Genomic DNA, 17844 nt, shown 5'->3' on the forward strand with positions numbered 1-17844 from the left:
CCAGGATCCACTTGCTCCCTCCAGTACTAATGCCCTTAGGGAAACATACGGGTTAATGGCGCCACTGGGTGCATCTTCGGTTTAAGAGGGTAAAAACGACAGCCCCAAAGTTGCACAGATGGGGTTAAGGGGTAGAGCTGCGGGAGGCAGAAAGTCCCGAAACTCCAGTGGTCCACCCTCTCACTGCTACCCAGAACCAGGGTATCTTGAGCCACAGGCTCGCTCATCTGAGCCAAGAACCCCTGCAATCCCCTGCAAGGGAAAGAGCTGCCGGCCCCGCCCCTCGGCTCCTCAAGGCTCGGTGATTGGTCTCGCTGGCTGGGGGCGGGGCCGTAGCGTGGAGCCGACGTGATGGCGTCAGACGCCGCGCGCCGCTTCCTGTTGTCAGTGCCTCCGGAGCCGCAGCTTCTGCTCCGAGCTGAGGGGTCTCGCTTCGCCTGGAGCGCCGCCACCTGCTCCTGCCCCCTTTTGGTGAGTCTGGGGTCTGGACGTGGAGGGAAGCGCGGGGCGGCGACGCGATCCGGCGGTGGGTCTGCAGTCTCGCAGCCACTGGTGACCCCTGTGCGCCTTGAGACTTGGGGTGGGAACCTCGGCCCTTCGCAGCCCGGGCCTGCTCCCACTTCGGCCAGCGGCCACCATGTCTCCCCCTCAGTCTCCACCGCAGCCAACCTCAGTCCTGACTCGGACCTTCTAACCACCGGTCTTGCAAACGTGTAGCCTCACTCGTGGCCCCTCTTTAGCCCAGTTGCAACCCGATCCGAGGGAGCCACGTCTTTCGCCACCTCTTATCTCAACATCACGTTTATCCCTCAACTCTTCTGAACCTTCCCTCGACCCTCCATTCTGACCCTGATTTCTTATCGCAGCCTGTCATATCCGGCTCACTCATCCCAAACACCCCAGGTCTGCCTCCCTCCCACTGACCACTAAAGTTTTATCCTGTTGAATTTGCTAGTTTCTTCTTGGTAACTGACATCACAGCTTTATCTCAAGTCTTTTTTTTTTCCCCCTCGAGGCAGAGGCAGAGTTTCTCTGTATAGCCCTGTAGACCAGGCTAGCCTCGAACTCTGAAATCCCGCCTGCCTCTGCCTCCCAAGTTCTGGGATTAAAGGTGTAGACACCACTGCCCAGCCTTATCTCAAGTTTTGTGTGTATCTTTTCTTTACCGACTTTTACCTAATTTCCTAGCTGATCACAGAGGTAAGTTCTCTCTGGCACTTTCCTGCCTAAGACTTTTCTATAAACTGTCCCTGACTGTGCTGCTTCAGTTCGTACCTCTTCCCCCAGTCCTTTTGTTAGTTTAAATTTAATATACGTTTATTAATTCTTTGAGAATTTTATACATGTGTGTAATGTAGATCATATCCCTACCCCCATTCATCACTGTTAGTTTGGGTTTTTTGGTTGTTGGGTTTTTGTTTTTTGAGACAGCATGTCTCTATTTAGCCTTGGATCTCCCTATGAGTTCACTTACTATGTAGATCAGGTTGGCCTCAAATTCAGAGTCTCTGCCTTCCAGTGTGGGTCACCACTCCTGGTTTTAATCTGTTTTTTGTTCTTTTGATTTTGTAGGGTGGAGGGTGGTTTTGTTATTTGTTTTTGTTATTGTTTTGAGGGCCAATTCAAATAGCCAAAGCTAGCCATGGACTCCTGATCTTCCCTGCCTCCTGCTTCCAAGTGCTGGAATTGTAGGCATGAGTCGCCATGTCTGACTTCTGAGAGTTACTATTAACCAGATCTGCTCAGCTCCTGTCAGTTCCTTCCTTGATCCAACTCTTTCTCACTTTGAGAACTTAGGGCACAGCTAGCTCCCTACTCGTCATGCTTGTTACATTCCTCAACAGCCATGTCTGCTCCTTGCTCAGAACCCAGCAGACTAAATGGCTGAATTGGTGTGTGTAGGGACTCGGATGCTGAGTATAGAGTTTACTTCAGAGCTTCTTGGGGAAGAGGGTCTTACTGCTGTCTGATCTTCTGAATGTGTTTGCGCAGATGGCTTCTCTGGCATTCCTGTTAAATCATTTGTGCCTGCTGTTGTAATGGTAGGTGTCATTCAAATACCTGGAAGGTGAGAGATGGCTACTCATCCATCCAATTCATCCTGGAGTAATGGAAACCAGCCCTTCCTTTTGGCTCCCATTCTGTCCATAGAGAGCCTCAGGGAGCACTGTGGAGTTGGCTGTGATCACAGGGTCCTGCCCATGTGTCCTAGCACCTGTGAGGAAGAATTCTCCCAGTGTTCCTTTCTGCATAGCTGAATGCAGCTCTTCCCCATTATTGAACCCAGAGACATAATGGCTGTCAGAAGCATGTCTTAAGTCATGAAGAGTCTTGGAGAGATGACGGACTGGGTACAGGGGCTGTGAAATCACTTTTCTTTTTATAGGGCCTGGATCACTTAGTCTTAGCCACTGGGGTTCGTAGGAACAAGTAAAGACAAATCCAGTAGTTGAGGCAGATGGGTGTTTTTAAGGTCCTATGCTCAGCATTTATAGTCCAAGTTCTTTTTGGGGGGGTGGGGGGAGGATACATTTTCTGCAAGTTCTAATGGGCTTGCTTTGGGAGGGTCAACCGTCTTCGATGGCAGCCCCCTGCCTTTCCCCCCATACCCACTCCCAGTGCTAGAGAGTCAGTTTAGGACCTTGTATATGTTAGGCAAATATTCCACCACTGAACTACACTTCATGCCCTATCAACAGTTATAAAGGGTCCTGAGAGACCATCATTACCACTGTGGGCTCCTTCTGTGAATGCTGATAACAATTCTGCCTTTAATAGCCTCTCATGATGATGCAACCTTCAAAGTGGCATTGGGCTCATTGGCAGCTTAGTGTACTGGCAGAAATTTCTCAGTAACCCTACAGCGTGAAGTGGTGTGTACCTCAGCTTCCCACAGTCTGTCAAATAGAGGAACCTGTTCTATATGCCTCGCCTTTATTATCTATTAAGTCATTCAAGAGTTGGGCTTGTTGTTGTTGTTGTTGTTGTTTTCTTTTCTGATTTATGAGTACTAGTCCTAAGTCCTAGAAGCACAGCAGTGAATAGGTTCTTCGAAGTTCTTGTTTTCATTCATTCAGAGCATACACATCCTTAGACTCCTATCACAAAGCAAGGTACAGTGCTACCCACCTGTAATCACAGGTACCCAGGAGGTTGAGAGGAAAAGTTCAAAGTTTTCCCAAGGAGTTTAAGGCCTTCCTGGACTATATAGTAAGTTCAAGGTCAGTCAGCGCCTCATAGCAAGATCTTGCTCAAAAATAAAAAATAAGCCCTGGAGATAATGCCTCAGTGGTAGCGTACTGCTGAGCACTGCTGAAGGAAAAAAAAAATCTAAAAGCCAGGCATAGTTGGCTTTGTAATCTCTTCACTACGGGAGGAGAAAATAGGAAGGTTGCTAGAAGTTGAGGCCAGCCCGAGCTACACAGCAAAGGTCTTGTCCTTAAAAAAACAAAACAAAACCAAAAGACGTAGAGAGAAGAATCCTATACTGTGTGGACAGGAATGTGGGAGAGATGGTGGTATTGGATGAAAGGGAAGTTGGAGAGAAAAATGTGTCCAGCAGGGACAGATGCCCTAACTCTCACCTTCGAGCAGTATTTAATTGGAAGCTCCTGCTTCAGAAACTTGTTCTCTTTACACCATCCCCACCACTGTTCCCAAGCCCTACCCAGACCCCTAACCCTAACCCATTCTTACCCTACCTTCACCTACCTGTAGGATTACTCATACTCTATCCCTGCCCTCCAGGACACTGGTTTAGAAGTCAAGCTTTCTTCAGGACACGCTGGTTACTCACTCAGCACTCATGTGTCTGAAAGGTCAGCTGCCTTTCTGAATCAAACGTAACTCTGTCATTCTTTTCCAACTGAAATAATATGCCTCACCCGCTGGTCTGCCCAAGCACGGGGCTGTTGACAAGCGACAGGTATATGATTCAGGCTGTGCAAGGAGGGCAGTCAGCGTGGCCAAGGTGTCCCTGAAGAAGTCCTTGCCGCTCACTGATGAACAGAGTGCTTTGAGAGCAGGAAGTTCCTTGTCCGTTCTTTCAGGTCTCACGTAAGCCGTGCTCCTCCTTCCTTAGCGTGTGGGTGAAGTAAGATTACCATACTAGCTAGAACTGGGGCAAATCCTACCCAAGCTGAACAGTTAAGAAAGGACAGGTCTAAAACTTAGGTGTGGTGGAGAAGACCTGGGCTCAGCTGGTTGGGGCCATCAATCTGTCTGGGAAGATGGTGTCTTGCTTTAGTTCTTATTTGATAAGTGAAGCTTCTTTTGACCTGAGACAGTTTGAGCTGCAAAAAGGGGACTCAGGACACATGAGATTTCTCTTGCTTGCTTCTGCTGATCCTGTGCCCTCCTCTGAAGTAAAGATGACTGTGTCACACAGGACTTCTAGGAATTAAACAGATTAGAGAAGCTTTGTTCATCCCAAAAGGCACATACAGGTGAATCAGTGCTTGTGGTAGAGGCAGACAGTACCATTCGGGGCTTTCTAAGTGGCAGGAGCTGCGCCCCCTGCTAAACTCCCCAGTAATGCTGGGGACCCTCAATACTGTTGCCCAAGTCTTCTCCTTCCTCCTTCTGCAGAAGTGTCCTGAAAGCCACACCTCTCTTCATTCTTCTAGGTGTCAGTGAATAGCTGAGGGTAGGGTGTGATACCAGTCCCACATGCTGGGAGATCTGATATCCACTCCAGTGGACAGTGGTCACTGACCCAGCAGTCAGGACAGCTTCCGCGAGCAAGTGCTTTCCTGTCTTCCTGAAGCACTATGGTTTAGACGCAAGGAACTAGCATTTTAGCTTCCTTCAAATAAGAATAAAGGTGCTGGCCGTGGCACCACCTTGTCTTTAATTCCAGCACTGGAGAGGCAGAGGCAGGATGATATCTGTGCATTTGACACCCGTCTGATCTGCAGGACTACCTGGAGAGACCCTGTCTCAAAAAAAAAAAAAAAAAGAAAAAGAAAAAAAAGGCAGCCTAAACCTAAAAATTTTGACTTATTTGACCTATTTTGTGAATTGTGAATGGTTGTTCTGTGTTCCTGAGCTAGTTAATATCAGTCATTTGGTGGCTTTTCTGACAGTTTCTGACAACAGTTACTTCTCTTTGCTTGAGACCTGTATATTTTGATTTTCTTAGATTTAGTTTAGTTTGGATTTTTTCAATTAATTAAGAGTGTGTGTGTGTACACGTGTGTATACATGTGTACGTGTGTACTACATGTTGTGACAGAAGAGGACATCATATTCCCCAAAATTGAAGTTAAAGGGTGTTGTGAGCTTTCTGGGAACCAAATCCAGGACTTCTACAAGAGTATGTGCCCGTAACTGCTGAGCCCCAGTTAGATGACGGTATCTGTAACCAGGTTGGTCTAGACTAACTCCTTCTGTGACTAAGAGTGGCCCTGAACTCAACAGTCCTCCTGCCTCAGGCTCCTCTCCTGAGTGCTGAGATTACAAGAATGAGCCTACTATATTTGGGATTTGGGTTTTGTTTTAGCATGGTTTTGGTTTTTTTGAGACAGGTTGTCATGTAGTTGAAGATGATGCTGAACTCCTGATCCTTTTGCCTCTACTTCCAAATGCTGCGGTGGCCTGGGGTGGCATTTGCTTGTTTGCTTGCTTGTTTGTTTTTAAAAGTAATTGCTGGGGTTTAAGGTATTAACTGTCTATATTAACGTGCCCCACTTGAGTACTCTATTACTTTTAGCTAATTAGTCCCAGGAGCTTTAATTGACATGGCTGTTATTTACATGCTGAGGTCTAAGCCCTAGGGCCCTGTTCACTGGCTGAGAGAAGAGCAACTGGAGTGTGAGGAGTTCTGCAAAGCAGCAGCCTGAGGCTGAGAGGTTTGTGCCCTGGAAGTATGGGGGCTTGGAAGCCAAGGGCTTGGAGCCTGAGCAGCTGGATCTTGCCTGCTGGGCTGCACAAGGGTCATGAGGGAAGAATTCAACGTCCGGGACAGGCGTGTTGTGAGGGATGACTGTCTGACTATAGCATGTACCATCTTGGAAACCAGAATATGGGCTCCCCTCCTGAAGCCTTGACAATCCCTGGAGAGATGGGGCAGGATTTGGAAGGGTAAAGACAGAGTTTTGTAGCCAGAGATAAGGGCTCTTCCTGGCAGTCTGTCTCTATAAGGGCCGTGCTTCTCCACACACTTGCCTTCCTGTACAAAGCCTGTCTTAATATGTCCACTCTGTGCCCTTTTTACTACCATCATCTGAGAAGTCACTGGCTTTGTGCCATCATTGAGTACCACCCTGTTTCTTTCCTCCCTGGGTCTCATACTCCACTTCTGTCCTGTAAACCTGGCCTGCCAGACTGGCCTTGGGACTGCAGCTGGAGTGCGCGCTCTTCCCAGCCCCCTTCAGAGCCTAGCATTGTTCCAGGCCGTGGAGCCAAGCCACTGTCGTGTAAATCTGTTCCTAGACCTACCTCAGCTTCCTCTTCCTTCTTCCTCTATCAGGTAGGAATCATGAAATGGCATTGGTTTGTAGGGTGATCACAGGGGAAGTGTAAACAAGGCAGTCTGTGTAACATCCCTTGGTTCTGTGAGCTTCTTTGTTCAGTGCTTGAGTGAGATGACCGAATGTTCACTCTGTAGTCTCTTTCCCTGGGTTTGTTTGGATGTGATGTGCGGGCTTGAACAGGTGAAGAAGGTGCCTGGCCTTCGGAGTCTTGAACTGTGAATGCATACATCCATTGTGAGCAGTGGCATTCTTCCTTTATAGATCTGCGGCTACATCCTCAGAACTACAGATAACTTTCCTAGCCCGAACACATCATGTTCAGACTTCACACTTGAAAAAGAAAATTCTATGCTCCCATGATCCTTCTAGTAGCAAATTGTGATGTCAGAGCCCGTATTGGTCATTAACACATATATCTTTGAAACCTGACCTAAAACTTTGGAGCCCAGTGCAGAAACAGAAGGGTGGAGAGGAAGCTATCTCTTGAAGCTGCTGCAGGTGTGTCTAAAACCTGGACTGGGTCCTGTATGAGACCCGGGCCTTGAGTGTGAATTGTGAGGCCCAGCACCTGGTCTCCACAGTTCTTAGCATCCTCAGTGAAAGCCCCTCCGTCAGGCCCTGGCCTCAGGCCTTCTGAAGTTTTCATACTCAACCCTTGTGTCTGAGAAGGTTTACATGATCCAGGAGGTAGGTGTATAAAGGAGACAAGTCAAACATTTAATAATAATAAACATAAATAAATTGGTTTTTAAAACAATTCTTTGGTATACATACAGTATTACTCTTTATTAAAGACAAAACAAATTTGCATACTGATAAGAAAGCTGTGCTTGTCTGTCCAATTCAAGGAATACTAATTTGATACTTAAGTGCTGAGGAAACACTAAAAGCCTTTGCTTTTATAATTAAACCATTATGTTTCTATAAAAGCAGAAAAATTTGTATAGTAAACACAGCAAGACTGCAAGTTTTCTCCAATCTGAACCAAGAGCTAGGTGTGGTGGCCCAGGAGGCAGAGGGAAGCAGATCTCCGTAAGTTTGATGCCAGCCAGCCTGGTCTACATAGAATTCCAGGACAACCAGAGCTACATGGAGAGACCCTGTCTAAAGGGGAACAAATTGGCTCAAATCCAAGCTGAGGTTGCTCAGACAGTGCTCACTGATGATGTCTGGTGGGTGATGTATTGTGACTTCCTGTGTAATGTAAATGCACGCATTCAGAACCAGTGCAGCCGTGGAAGTCATGTGAGGCCACACAGGTGCACTTTGGCAGAAATGCCTCAGATTCATTAGACTTTGATTTTGAATTAATTTTTAGTTGTTGTACATTTAGTGTGTTGTTTTTCTGTTGATAAATTTTTTGCAATCACCACATTCGGTTGTGGAACCTGATAGGGTTTTCAGCCCACTGTTGAGAAAGCATCACAAATCTCTTATCCCATAGGCCCTGGCTTTCTGCACAGATTTGGTGTTAAGAGCTCTCCCCTCCCCTCCCCTCTGGTGCCTAGGGTTTCGCCCCTCCCAAAGACTGACCTTCTGGTTCCTTCCTTAAAATCCAGTGTCAGTTTTTCCTGTGCTTTGCAATTTGAGTGACAGGGCCTGACCTCCTGCTGCCTGCTGGGAGGGGCCTGCAGTTGTGAGGCTAAGTTCTGAGCATGCTCCTCTAGCCTCCTCCTTCTGTTCCTTCAGGTGTCATGTGAGTCTCCTTGAGAACTGCTGCCCGAGTGGAAATGCTCTCAGAGGAGAATGGCCTGGACCCTCGGGCTGCCATCCAGGTAGGTGGGCAAAATAGAATTAAGGGAGGGAGGGGCTGCCCAGGGCTTCATCTATTTATTGTATGTGAGTACACTGCAGTTGTCTCCAGTCACCAGAAGAGGGCATCGGACCCCGTTACAGATGGTTGTGAGCCACCATGTGGTTGCTGGGATTTGAACTCAGGACCACTGGAAGATCAGTGAGTGAGTGAGTGAGTGAGTGAGTGAGTGAGTGCTCTTAACTGCTGAGCCATCTCTCCAGCCCCCTCATCAGCTTTTCTCTTAAAAAAAAATTTTTTTTTTTCTCTTTTTCAATAGGGTCACCTGGGGGGAGTCTAGAATGGCCTTGAACTCACTCCGTAGCAAAGGATAAACTCCTGATTTTCATGCCTTGACCTTCAAGGTGCTAGGATTGTTGGCATGAATCAGCATACCCAGCTTTCATCTACTTTCCTTGAAATAAATGAACACTATCCAGAGAGAGGCTTCAGGTGGAGAGACCTTTACAACAAAGTCAGGCTCCCAGGAGAGCCTCTGGATCTCTCTCTGTCTCTGTCTCTGTCTCTCTGTGTATGTGTCTGTGTGTCTGTATGTCTGTGTGTGTCTGTGTGCCTGTATATGTGCCCTAGAGCATGTGTGTGGCAGTCAGGAAAACCTATGGGAGTTTGTTTTCTCTTTCCATAATGTGGGTTCTGGAGACTGAACCAGGTTAGGTGTGACTGCAAGTGCCCACTAAGCCATCTTGCCAGTCGCCCACACTTGCTTTTTGAGACAGGGACTGTCACTGAATTTGGAGCTTGCTGATTTGGCCTGACTGGTTGGACACCAAGTCCTTGGAATTCTCCTCTCCTTCTCCCCAGTGCTGAAACTGCAGATGTCGTCATGCCCAGTTTTCTATGTGGGTTCTGGGGAGCCCGGCTCAGGTTCAGATGCATGCTTCTGCATACTTTACAGTTTGCTCAAGCCCTTAGTTTTGTCTGACGCAGCTGATCTCACTAGTTTCAATAGTGGGGTTAAGTTACCAGTATAGACACACGCACACGCATGCATGCACTATCTTTGTCATGAACTACTTTCGGGGAAAACTTCAAGCAAGCAAAGATATTTGCGGCCAGTTGACCAGAACCTCTCACAGAATATTTTTTCTGTGCCTGGCTCTGGACATGCCTAGGCGCTCTGGACATGCTGTCTGTGTCCTTGGAAAGGCAGGAGGTCAGATAGCTGTTTGACTCAGTGGAATCCTTCCCTCCCTGCACTGCCCCCCAGTTACCAGAACCTTCTGTAACAAGGAGCTGCCTTTGCTCTCCTGGTCAGCTCTACCTGTTCCCCTTGGCTTTCAGCCAGGGCCTTCTGCAGCAGAAGGGTTAGGGTTAGGGTTAGGGTTAGGGTTAGGGTTAGGGTTCCTCACCTCCTCCTAGCAAGAGGTGCACAGACCACCCCTTGAGGTGTATGTCTAGTTATCATCCCTGCATTCCCTGACACAGTACCTGGTAGGCACTCAGTTGGAAATAGTTTGAGCCTTTTATATAATGTATTTTAAGTAACATTTAAAATTAAACCCCAAGATTGAAGTCTTTACTTCAAAGGAAACTTCATAAAGTGTTGAAGGAGGGATGAAAAGATATTGTCCATATAAAAAGAGAAGATATTATCTCTGGAAAGGGTCTAGAATGCAAAATATATAGAGAACTATTTCAACCTTTAAGAAATCTGGGGGCGGGGAACAAAATACCCACAGAAGGAGATACAGTTACAAAGTGTGGAGCAGTGTCTGAGGGAAAGACCATCCAGAGACTGCCCCACCTAGGGATCCACCCCATATACAGTTACCAAACCCAGACACTGTTATCGATGCCCACACATGCTTGCTGACCGGAGCTGGATATAGCTGTCACTTGGGGGGGGGGCTCTGCTAGTGCATGAGAAATACAGAGGGGGGACATTCTCAGCCAACCATTGAACTGAGCACAGGGTCCCCAATGGAGGAGCTAGAGAAAGGACCCAAGGGGCTGAAAGGGTTTGCAGCGACATAGAAGGAACAGCAATTTGAGCCACCCAGGACTCCCAGAGCTCCCAGGGACAAAACCATCAACCAAAGAGTACACATGGAGTTACCCATGGCTCCAGACACATGGGCAGCAGAGGATGGTCTTGTTAGACACCAAAGAGAGGAGAGGCCCTTGGTCCTGGAAAGGCTCGATGCCACAGTGTAGAGGAATACCAAGACAGGGAAGTGGGAGAGGGTTGATTGGGGAATGGGGGGAGAGGAGATGGCTTATGGAATTTTGGGGTGGGAGGGGACCAGGAAAGGAGACATTTGAAATGTAAATAAAGAATGTATCTAATAAAAAGAAAAAAGTTCAGCTTTTAATTAATTATGAAATTTATCAAGCCAAAATTAATATCGAGGAAAAGGAAAGAAAGAAAAGAAAGAAAGAAATCTGAGGTCTAGAAAATGGCTATCCATGATGTGTGCTGCTATGAAGCCCTGTGTTTGGCTCTCCAGAACCCTTGTGGCAGTCTTTATAACCCCAGTTAGGGAGAGGGAGGGCACATTTCTGAGAAATCCCTACGGTTCACTGGCCAGGTAGGCCGTGAATTGGTGAGCACAGGTTCAGTAAGAGACCTTGCCTATAAGAATAGTTGTGCTGGGCATGGTGGCTCATGCTTTAATCCCAGCACTAGGGGGACAGAGGCAGGTGCATCTCTTAGTTCCAGGACAGCCTGGTCTACAGAATGAGTTCTAGGACAGCCAGAGCTAACTACAGAGAAACCCTGTTTGGAAAAACCACAATATAACAAAAAAGACTAATATGTAGAGTGACTAAGACACTCAGCCTACATGTATGTGCTGATCAACACATGCACTGACACACACAAGCCCACACAGCACACAGCAAAACAGTTATACAGTGGACAAAGATTTCTCCAAGGAAGATATGCAAATAACCAGGAAACACACAAAATGACGCTTTTTAAATCACTATTACTTGCTTTTAAATTAGTTACTATTAAACCCAGGGAAATGGAAGAGAAAGCCATGGTAAGGCGCTGCTTCACTCTGTTAAGGTGGTGTAATCTTAGCCACCCAAGGTGAAAGACAAGTGTGGACAAAACATGCAAAAGCTGGACCTCTCCTCTAGTCTCTGAGAATGTACAAATCATGGTGACTGTGGCAAACAGCTCTGTTCCCTAGAAAACATAAATAGGCCTTTTGAGGTGTTTTTTATTCCTTTTCTTTCTGGTGTTGGGATGAAGTACAGGATCCCACAATTACAGGCAGTGCTCTACCCTGAGCCACATTGCCAGCCTGGCGTGGGGAGCATAGATTTTGTGTGATTTAATGATTCTTTGGATTCAAAGGCAGGTTTTACTGTGTAATGTAGGCTGGCCTCAAACTTAACTGTCAAGACAGCCTCCAACTCACATGAAAGTGCTCAGCTTTTAGGAGTCAGGATGACAAGCCTCTCACTGTCAAAGTCCTCAGCTTTTAGCAGTCAGGGTTGCAAGCCTGTCACTGTGCGAGCTCACATGTCAGTGGTCCTCGGTTCTAGACCTGGAAGCATGTCTGCATAAAGATGTGGGTAAAGCACTCAGAGCAGCCCTGCACCGAAACGTGCGATCAGGCCAGGCATTCATCTCTCATGATAGCCAAATAAAGCTTGGTATATCCATGCAGTAGAGTATACCTGATGGTAAGATGGATCTAAGTTCTGATAATGTGCTGTAGTACAGAGAACCCTTGAACACATGCCAAGTCACAGAAACCAAACTCCAAGTCACATGCTGTATGCTTCCATTTCTTTGACATGTCCAGAGTAGATAAATCTGTCAAGTCAGAAAGTTACCCTGCAGCTACCCCCACCCCCTGCCACTAATATACACTGTTTCTTTCAGTGGTGTTGAAATGCTCTAAAATTAGCTAATGGCAAAGGTTGCACAATTCTCTGAATATGCTAAAAACCACTGAACTTCCTTTTCCAGAACTTTCTATATTTTATTGACTGTAAGTTTTCAGATCAAGTTTAATTAACTATAGACAGAGTAAATACAATAAAACCCTTGGCCTTTGGGTATTATTTGTTTAAGAATACAACTATGATTAAAAGTAATAATAAAAGCATAAAATAATACTGGAGAGATGCCTGAGAGCTAAGCTCACTTGTTACTGTTTTTTGTTTGTTTGGTTTTTGTTTTGTTTGAAATGATCTCTTGATATAGCCATGGCTGTCCTGGAACTCACTAGTGCACCAGGCTGGCCTCAAAGATCCACCTGCCTCTGCCTCAGGCACAGGGATTAAATGGGAGTGCCACCACTCCAGGCCTCACTTTCTGAGAGGACCCTGATTCAGTTCCTAGTACCCAGTGTTAGTTCACAACTGCCTATAATTCCAGTTCACCATCCTCTTCTGGTCCCTATGAGTACCACACACACACACACACACACACACACACACACACACACACACACACGATGCACTTACATGCAGGCACAATATTCACATAAACTAAAAACAAGAAAAATTTTTAGAGGTTTTATTTTTATTTTATATGAATATTTTGCCCAAGGGTATAATGTATCACATGTGTACAGTACCTGTGGAGGCCAGAAGAGGGCATCAGATTCCTGTACTGTAGTTACAGGCCTGAGCTGCCTTGTACACGATGCTAGGCATCAGACCTGGCCCTCTACAAGAGCAGCCAGTGCTCCTAAGCTGAGCCACCTCTCCAGCTCCCAGTAAGCAAAGCTTTTTCAGTGTGTGTGTGTGTGTGTGTGTGTGTGAGTGTGTGTGTGTGAGAGAGAGAATTTCATATGGAAGTACTATGTCATCTCTAGCCCTCCTACCTCTAGCTCCTCCTGTGACCCCCCCCTTACTCATTTCCAAGTTCACAATCTCTTCTTCTACGATTATTATTGTTACACGTATATAAACACATACTTGTGGATACAATCTACTGAGCTCTTAGTAATGCTCTTCTGCATGTGGGACTGGACAGCCTATTAGTGCTCATCCCTATAGAGACTGATTCTCCTCTCAGCAGCCACTATAAGTGAATGTATTTGTCTGTTTGTATGTTTGTTTGTTTAATTTGAGACAGGATCTTACTATGTAGCCCTGGCTGATCTGGAACTCCTTATGTAGACCAGGTTAGACCTAGACTTACAGAGATCTGCCTGCATCTGCCTCCTGAGTGCTGAGATTAAAGGAATGTGCCGCCATACTCAGTGTCAATAAATTGAAGTAGTAGTAGTAGTAGTAGTAGTAGTAATGATAATGATAATAAAAAGTAATTTGTGAAAGTAAAAGTTAACCAAAATTCAAGAATGTGGTTACTTCAGGGGAGGATCAAAAATAGCAAAACAAAGAAACACAGAAGTTTGTAGTTTAAATCAGAGTTAATGTGAATTATAACTTGTTAATTAATTTTTAAAATTCAACTTTCCAAACAATATGTTCTGTTCAGATTAAGTCAGAATAATAGTGAATTATTTATCTATAACTTAATACTTGCTTCAAACGGTTTTTCTGCAATTCTGTCCTTTGCTAAACACTAATATGATTTGATACACTCATATCTATGAGTGTAAAATTTCTCCACCAATACTTGGTGTACATTTGGAATTGTATGCCTTATATATGCTTATTGTATCAGACACAGTGGTAGGTGTTAGAGAAACGAGGAGGAATGAAAAATCAACTTCTGTCTTCAAGCAGTGGCCATTGCTGGGCATGGTGGTTCAGATAGATCTCCAAATTCAAGGCTAGCCTGGTCTACAAAGTGAATTCTAGGACAGCCAGAGCAATAGAAACCCTTTAAGGCTTTGTTCTAGGCCTAGGCTCTTAGCTAATATAATTATACTTCTATGGTCTTGGCTGCTTCCTCCGCGCCCCAGTGTTGGGGATCTAACCGAGGGCTGTGCCTGTCAAGGATATTTTCTTGAGCCACACTTTCTGGTCCTTTCTTTGTTATTGCTCTAAAGAAAGACTCTCAGTTTCTTTAGCTTATCTCTGCAGAGTGCCCACAAGCCACCATAACTTGTATTTAAATACAAGATTCATGTTTAGTTTTTAAAAACCAAAAGATAGGGCAGGAGAGATGCTTCAGTGGTTAAAAACTCTTGTTGCTCTTGCAGAGGACCTGGCTTTGATTCCCAGCATCTACATGGTGTGGGGTCCACAACTATCCGTAACTCCAGTTTTAGGGAAGTTGATGCTCTCTTCTAACCTCAGACACTGGGCACACATGTGATACACCTACATACATGTAGGTAAAATATACACACACACACATAGATTAGTGAATCTAATTAAAACTTTTTCTTTAAAAAGAAAAAAAACGGTGTACAAGAGCCCGGCAGTGGTAGTGCACGCCTTTAATCCCAGCACTTGGGAGGCAGAGGCAGGCGGATTTCTGAGTTCAAGGGTAGCTTGGTCTACAGAGTGGATTCCAGGACAGCCAGGGCTGTAGCCCTGTCTTAGGGGGGAAAAAAAAGTGTAAAAAACCATTTCTTCTGTATGCCGGATCTTCCCTTGCCCCAGTAGCTAGCTTTGCAGAAGGAGTCTAGGTTACATGCATAAGTGTGTGGTTACACACATTGAAAAACAGGTCATGCACTACATTCCAGGGACTCCATATAGGATTTACCTCTAAAAGTCTGCCCTTGTGTTTGGCACAACCTAGGTCATCAAGAAGAAGCTAGTGGGATCTGTGAAGGCTCTGCAGAAACAGCATGTGTCTCTGGACACAGTGGTCACCAGTGAAGATGGAGATGCCAACGCCATGTGCAGCGCTCTGGAGGCTGTCTTCATCCACGGCCTGCATGCCAGGCACATCCGTGCTGAGGCTGGTGGCAAAAGGAAGCAGCACGCTCATCAGAAGCCTCTGCCTCAGCCTGCCTTCTGGCCCCTTCTGAAAGCCATCACCCACAAGTGAGACACATCAGGGAAGAGCTGCAGACTGGGGGCACGTGACTCCTCTTGAGGGCAGCAAAGCCAGAAAACAGTGTTCAGTGTGGTCATCATGCGATCAGAGTAGGGCTGGACTTAAGGAAGGCTTGTCTCCAGACCCCGAGACACTCCGCTCATCCCGAGCCCGTGGCTTCTCTCCCCAGCACTGATGGCCTTTAGACTCCGCTAGGCTGAGCCATGCACTTGCTACCGAGTGGTGTGGCCCGAGAAGACTAAAAGTATCCCCTCTCCTTTTAACGGGACATGTTGCTGGCTTGCCTTTGAATAGTCGAGTCTGTCTTCTAAACTTAAAATAATTTTTTAAACTTTTTATATCTATAAATGTTTCCCTACATGAATGTCTGTGCACCTGTATGTGTCTGGTGCAGGGCACACAAGCCAAAAGAGTGTGCCAGCTCCCTGGGACCTGGGGCTACCGATGGCTGAGCCACCATGTGAGTGCTGGAAATGGAGCCTGGGTCCTCTGCAAAAGCAGCCATTTCTCCAGCTCCTGTGTTCTAAACTTTATGTTCATGATGAGCTATATGAGGCATTTAGCCAAGAAGCTAGATATATTTTTGAATATTCATCCCAAGGTCTGTCTTTGACCTTGTCCTTGGCTGCTGGTAGCTGGCACTGCCTTTGTAAAGTATTAAATGCCACTCTTAGCCTAAAGATGCCTTGTCAGTCTCTGGTCTGCCCTTCTAGTACCTGCTGCTACTGCCCTGTCGTGGTTTTTTAGCTTTCTTCTGAGTAACAGTGGGTTTCTTTATTTTTAGGTGTTTGTTTTTTTTAAGTGTATGTGTCTGTGTGTATGTCGGTGTGTATGTCTATGTGTATGTCTATGTGTATGTCTGTGTGTATATGCACATGCATGTAGGTGTCCATGGAGTCCAGAAGAGGCCATCAGATCCCCTGGACCTGGAGTTACGAGTATTTGTGAGGCACTCAACATATGTGCAGGGACTTGAACTCAGATCCTCTGGAAGTGCAGCAAGTGCTCTTAACCACCGAGCCATCTCTCCAGTCCCAGAGAACAATTTTCTAGTTGTCTCTATATCCCATTTAGTAGATATCCCTTGGGTCAGTTAGCCAGTCAGTATGTACTGTGCTGAAGTTAAGTAGCGCTTAGCCACTGAGTCCAGAGGATTGTGGGTACACTTCTGCATAGGACACCATGACATAACCAGAGAAGGGGTTATGTCAGACAGAAGCTTTGGGAACTGAGTTTGTACACCTAGGGTCTGAGTGCTCCCTTCAGTGCCAGCTGCTCGTGACTGAGAGCATCTCTCAGTAGTTAGTGCAGCAAGTATGTCTTGGGTCAGTAGATGACATCTGGAAGCTTTAGCTCAACAGCTCAGCTTTCCTATATTCCCAAGATGCATCGTTACCCCAGAATTTTTTTGTCTAAATGCGACCATGTTTGCAGTCCTTTATCACCGGTTCTTGCTAAGCAGTGACTTGAACCGTGTCTCTGAGATTTGAGGTAGTTTCTTGAAACACATCTGCTCTGTCCCTCTGCAGACACATTATCTCAGATTTGGAGCACCTGGTCTTCATCAACACAGACGTAGGCCGCTGCCGGGCCTGGCTGCGGTTGGCCCTCAATGATGGTCTGATGGAGTGCTATCTGAAGTTGCTCCTGCAGGAACCTGCACGGTTGTGCGAGTACTATCAGCCCACAGCCCTGCTTCGAGATGCCGAGGAGGCCGAGTTCCTCCTGAGCTTCCTGCAAGGGCTAACGTCCTTGTCCTTTGAACTCTCCTACAAGTCAGCCATCTTAAATGAATGGACCCTCACCCCATTGTCTCTCTCTGGGCTTTGCCCCCTCTCTGAACTCGACCCCCTCACTACCTCTGGTGCGGAACTACAACGGAAAGAGTCTCTGGATTCAATTTCCCATTCCTCAGGCTCTGAGGACATCGAAGTCCAACACTCGGGCCATAAGATCCGCAGGAACAGGAAGCTGACTGCCTCCTCCCTCAGCCTGGACACAGCCAGCTCATCCCAGCTGTCCTGCAGCCTAAATTCTGACAGCTGCCTGCTCCAAGAGAATGGTCCTAAGAGTCCAGAGCATTCTGAAGAACCCATGTCCTATGACTCAGATCTGGGCACAGCAAACGCTGATGACTCCGACAGGTCTCTGCAAGAGTGAGTACCCCCTCCCCCTCACTCTGCCTTCCTGTACGTGGGACTGCCACCAAGCAGTGGGCTATAAAGAAGGCAAAGGAAGCAGGGCTTCCTGTAACTGAGGAAATAGCACAGTGGGGCAAACGGATTGCTTTGGCTTTTTGTTGTTGCTTTTTGAAATGGCTTTCCTCTGTAGCCCAAGCTGGCCTGGGACTCATCTGGTTCTCCTAAGTGTTGGCATTAGAGGTGCAAGTCACCACTCCCAGTGGGAGAATAGATCCAGTACTCAGAGTTCAACTGAGTCTTTAGCCTTTCTGAGGTCCTTAGAAAATATTTCTTTTTCATCTAGAGGGAAGGAGCTAGGAGATGAGAGTGAGAGCAGCTTCCAGCGAGTTCAGTGTAGGAGAGCAAGCGCGTGGGTGCTGACCAGCAGAACACATGGTGGCCACCAAGCCAGAGCAGACGGAGAGTAGTGAGTGTGGAGGAGCGTGCAGAACAGATTCCTTTAACTCACTTAACCCCAGTGGGCGACAAGAC

General features: G+C 46.6%; 1 protein-coding gene across 1 annotated transcript in view; it reads left to right on the forward strand.

The window, feature by feature from the left end:
* The first annotated feature begins 373 nt into the window (after positions 1-373).
* Plekhm1 (pleckstrin homology and RUN domain containing M1) overlaps positions 374-17844 on the forward strand; it is a 48716-nt gene continuing 31245 nt past the window's right edge. The window contains exons 1-4 of the mRNA XM_052194208.1: positions 374-471; positions 8163-8248; positions 14912-15159; positions 16702-17328. Coding sequence (XP_052050168.1) covers positions 8204-8248; positions 14912-15159; positions 16702-17328 — 920 coding nt within the window. The 5' untranslated portion in view covers positions 374-471; positions 8163-8203. The remainder of the gene's footprint in view (positions 472-8162; positions 8249-14911; positions 15160-16701; positions 17329-17844) is intronic.

This window comes from Apodemus sylvaticus, chromosome 10 (genome assembly GCF_947179515.1).
Source record: "Apodemus sylvaticus chromosome 10, mApoSyl1.1, whole genome shotgun sequence".
Lineage (NCBI taxonomy): Eukaryota > Metazoa > Chordata > Mammalia > Rodentia > Muridae > Apodemus > Apodemus sylvaticus.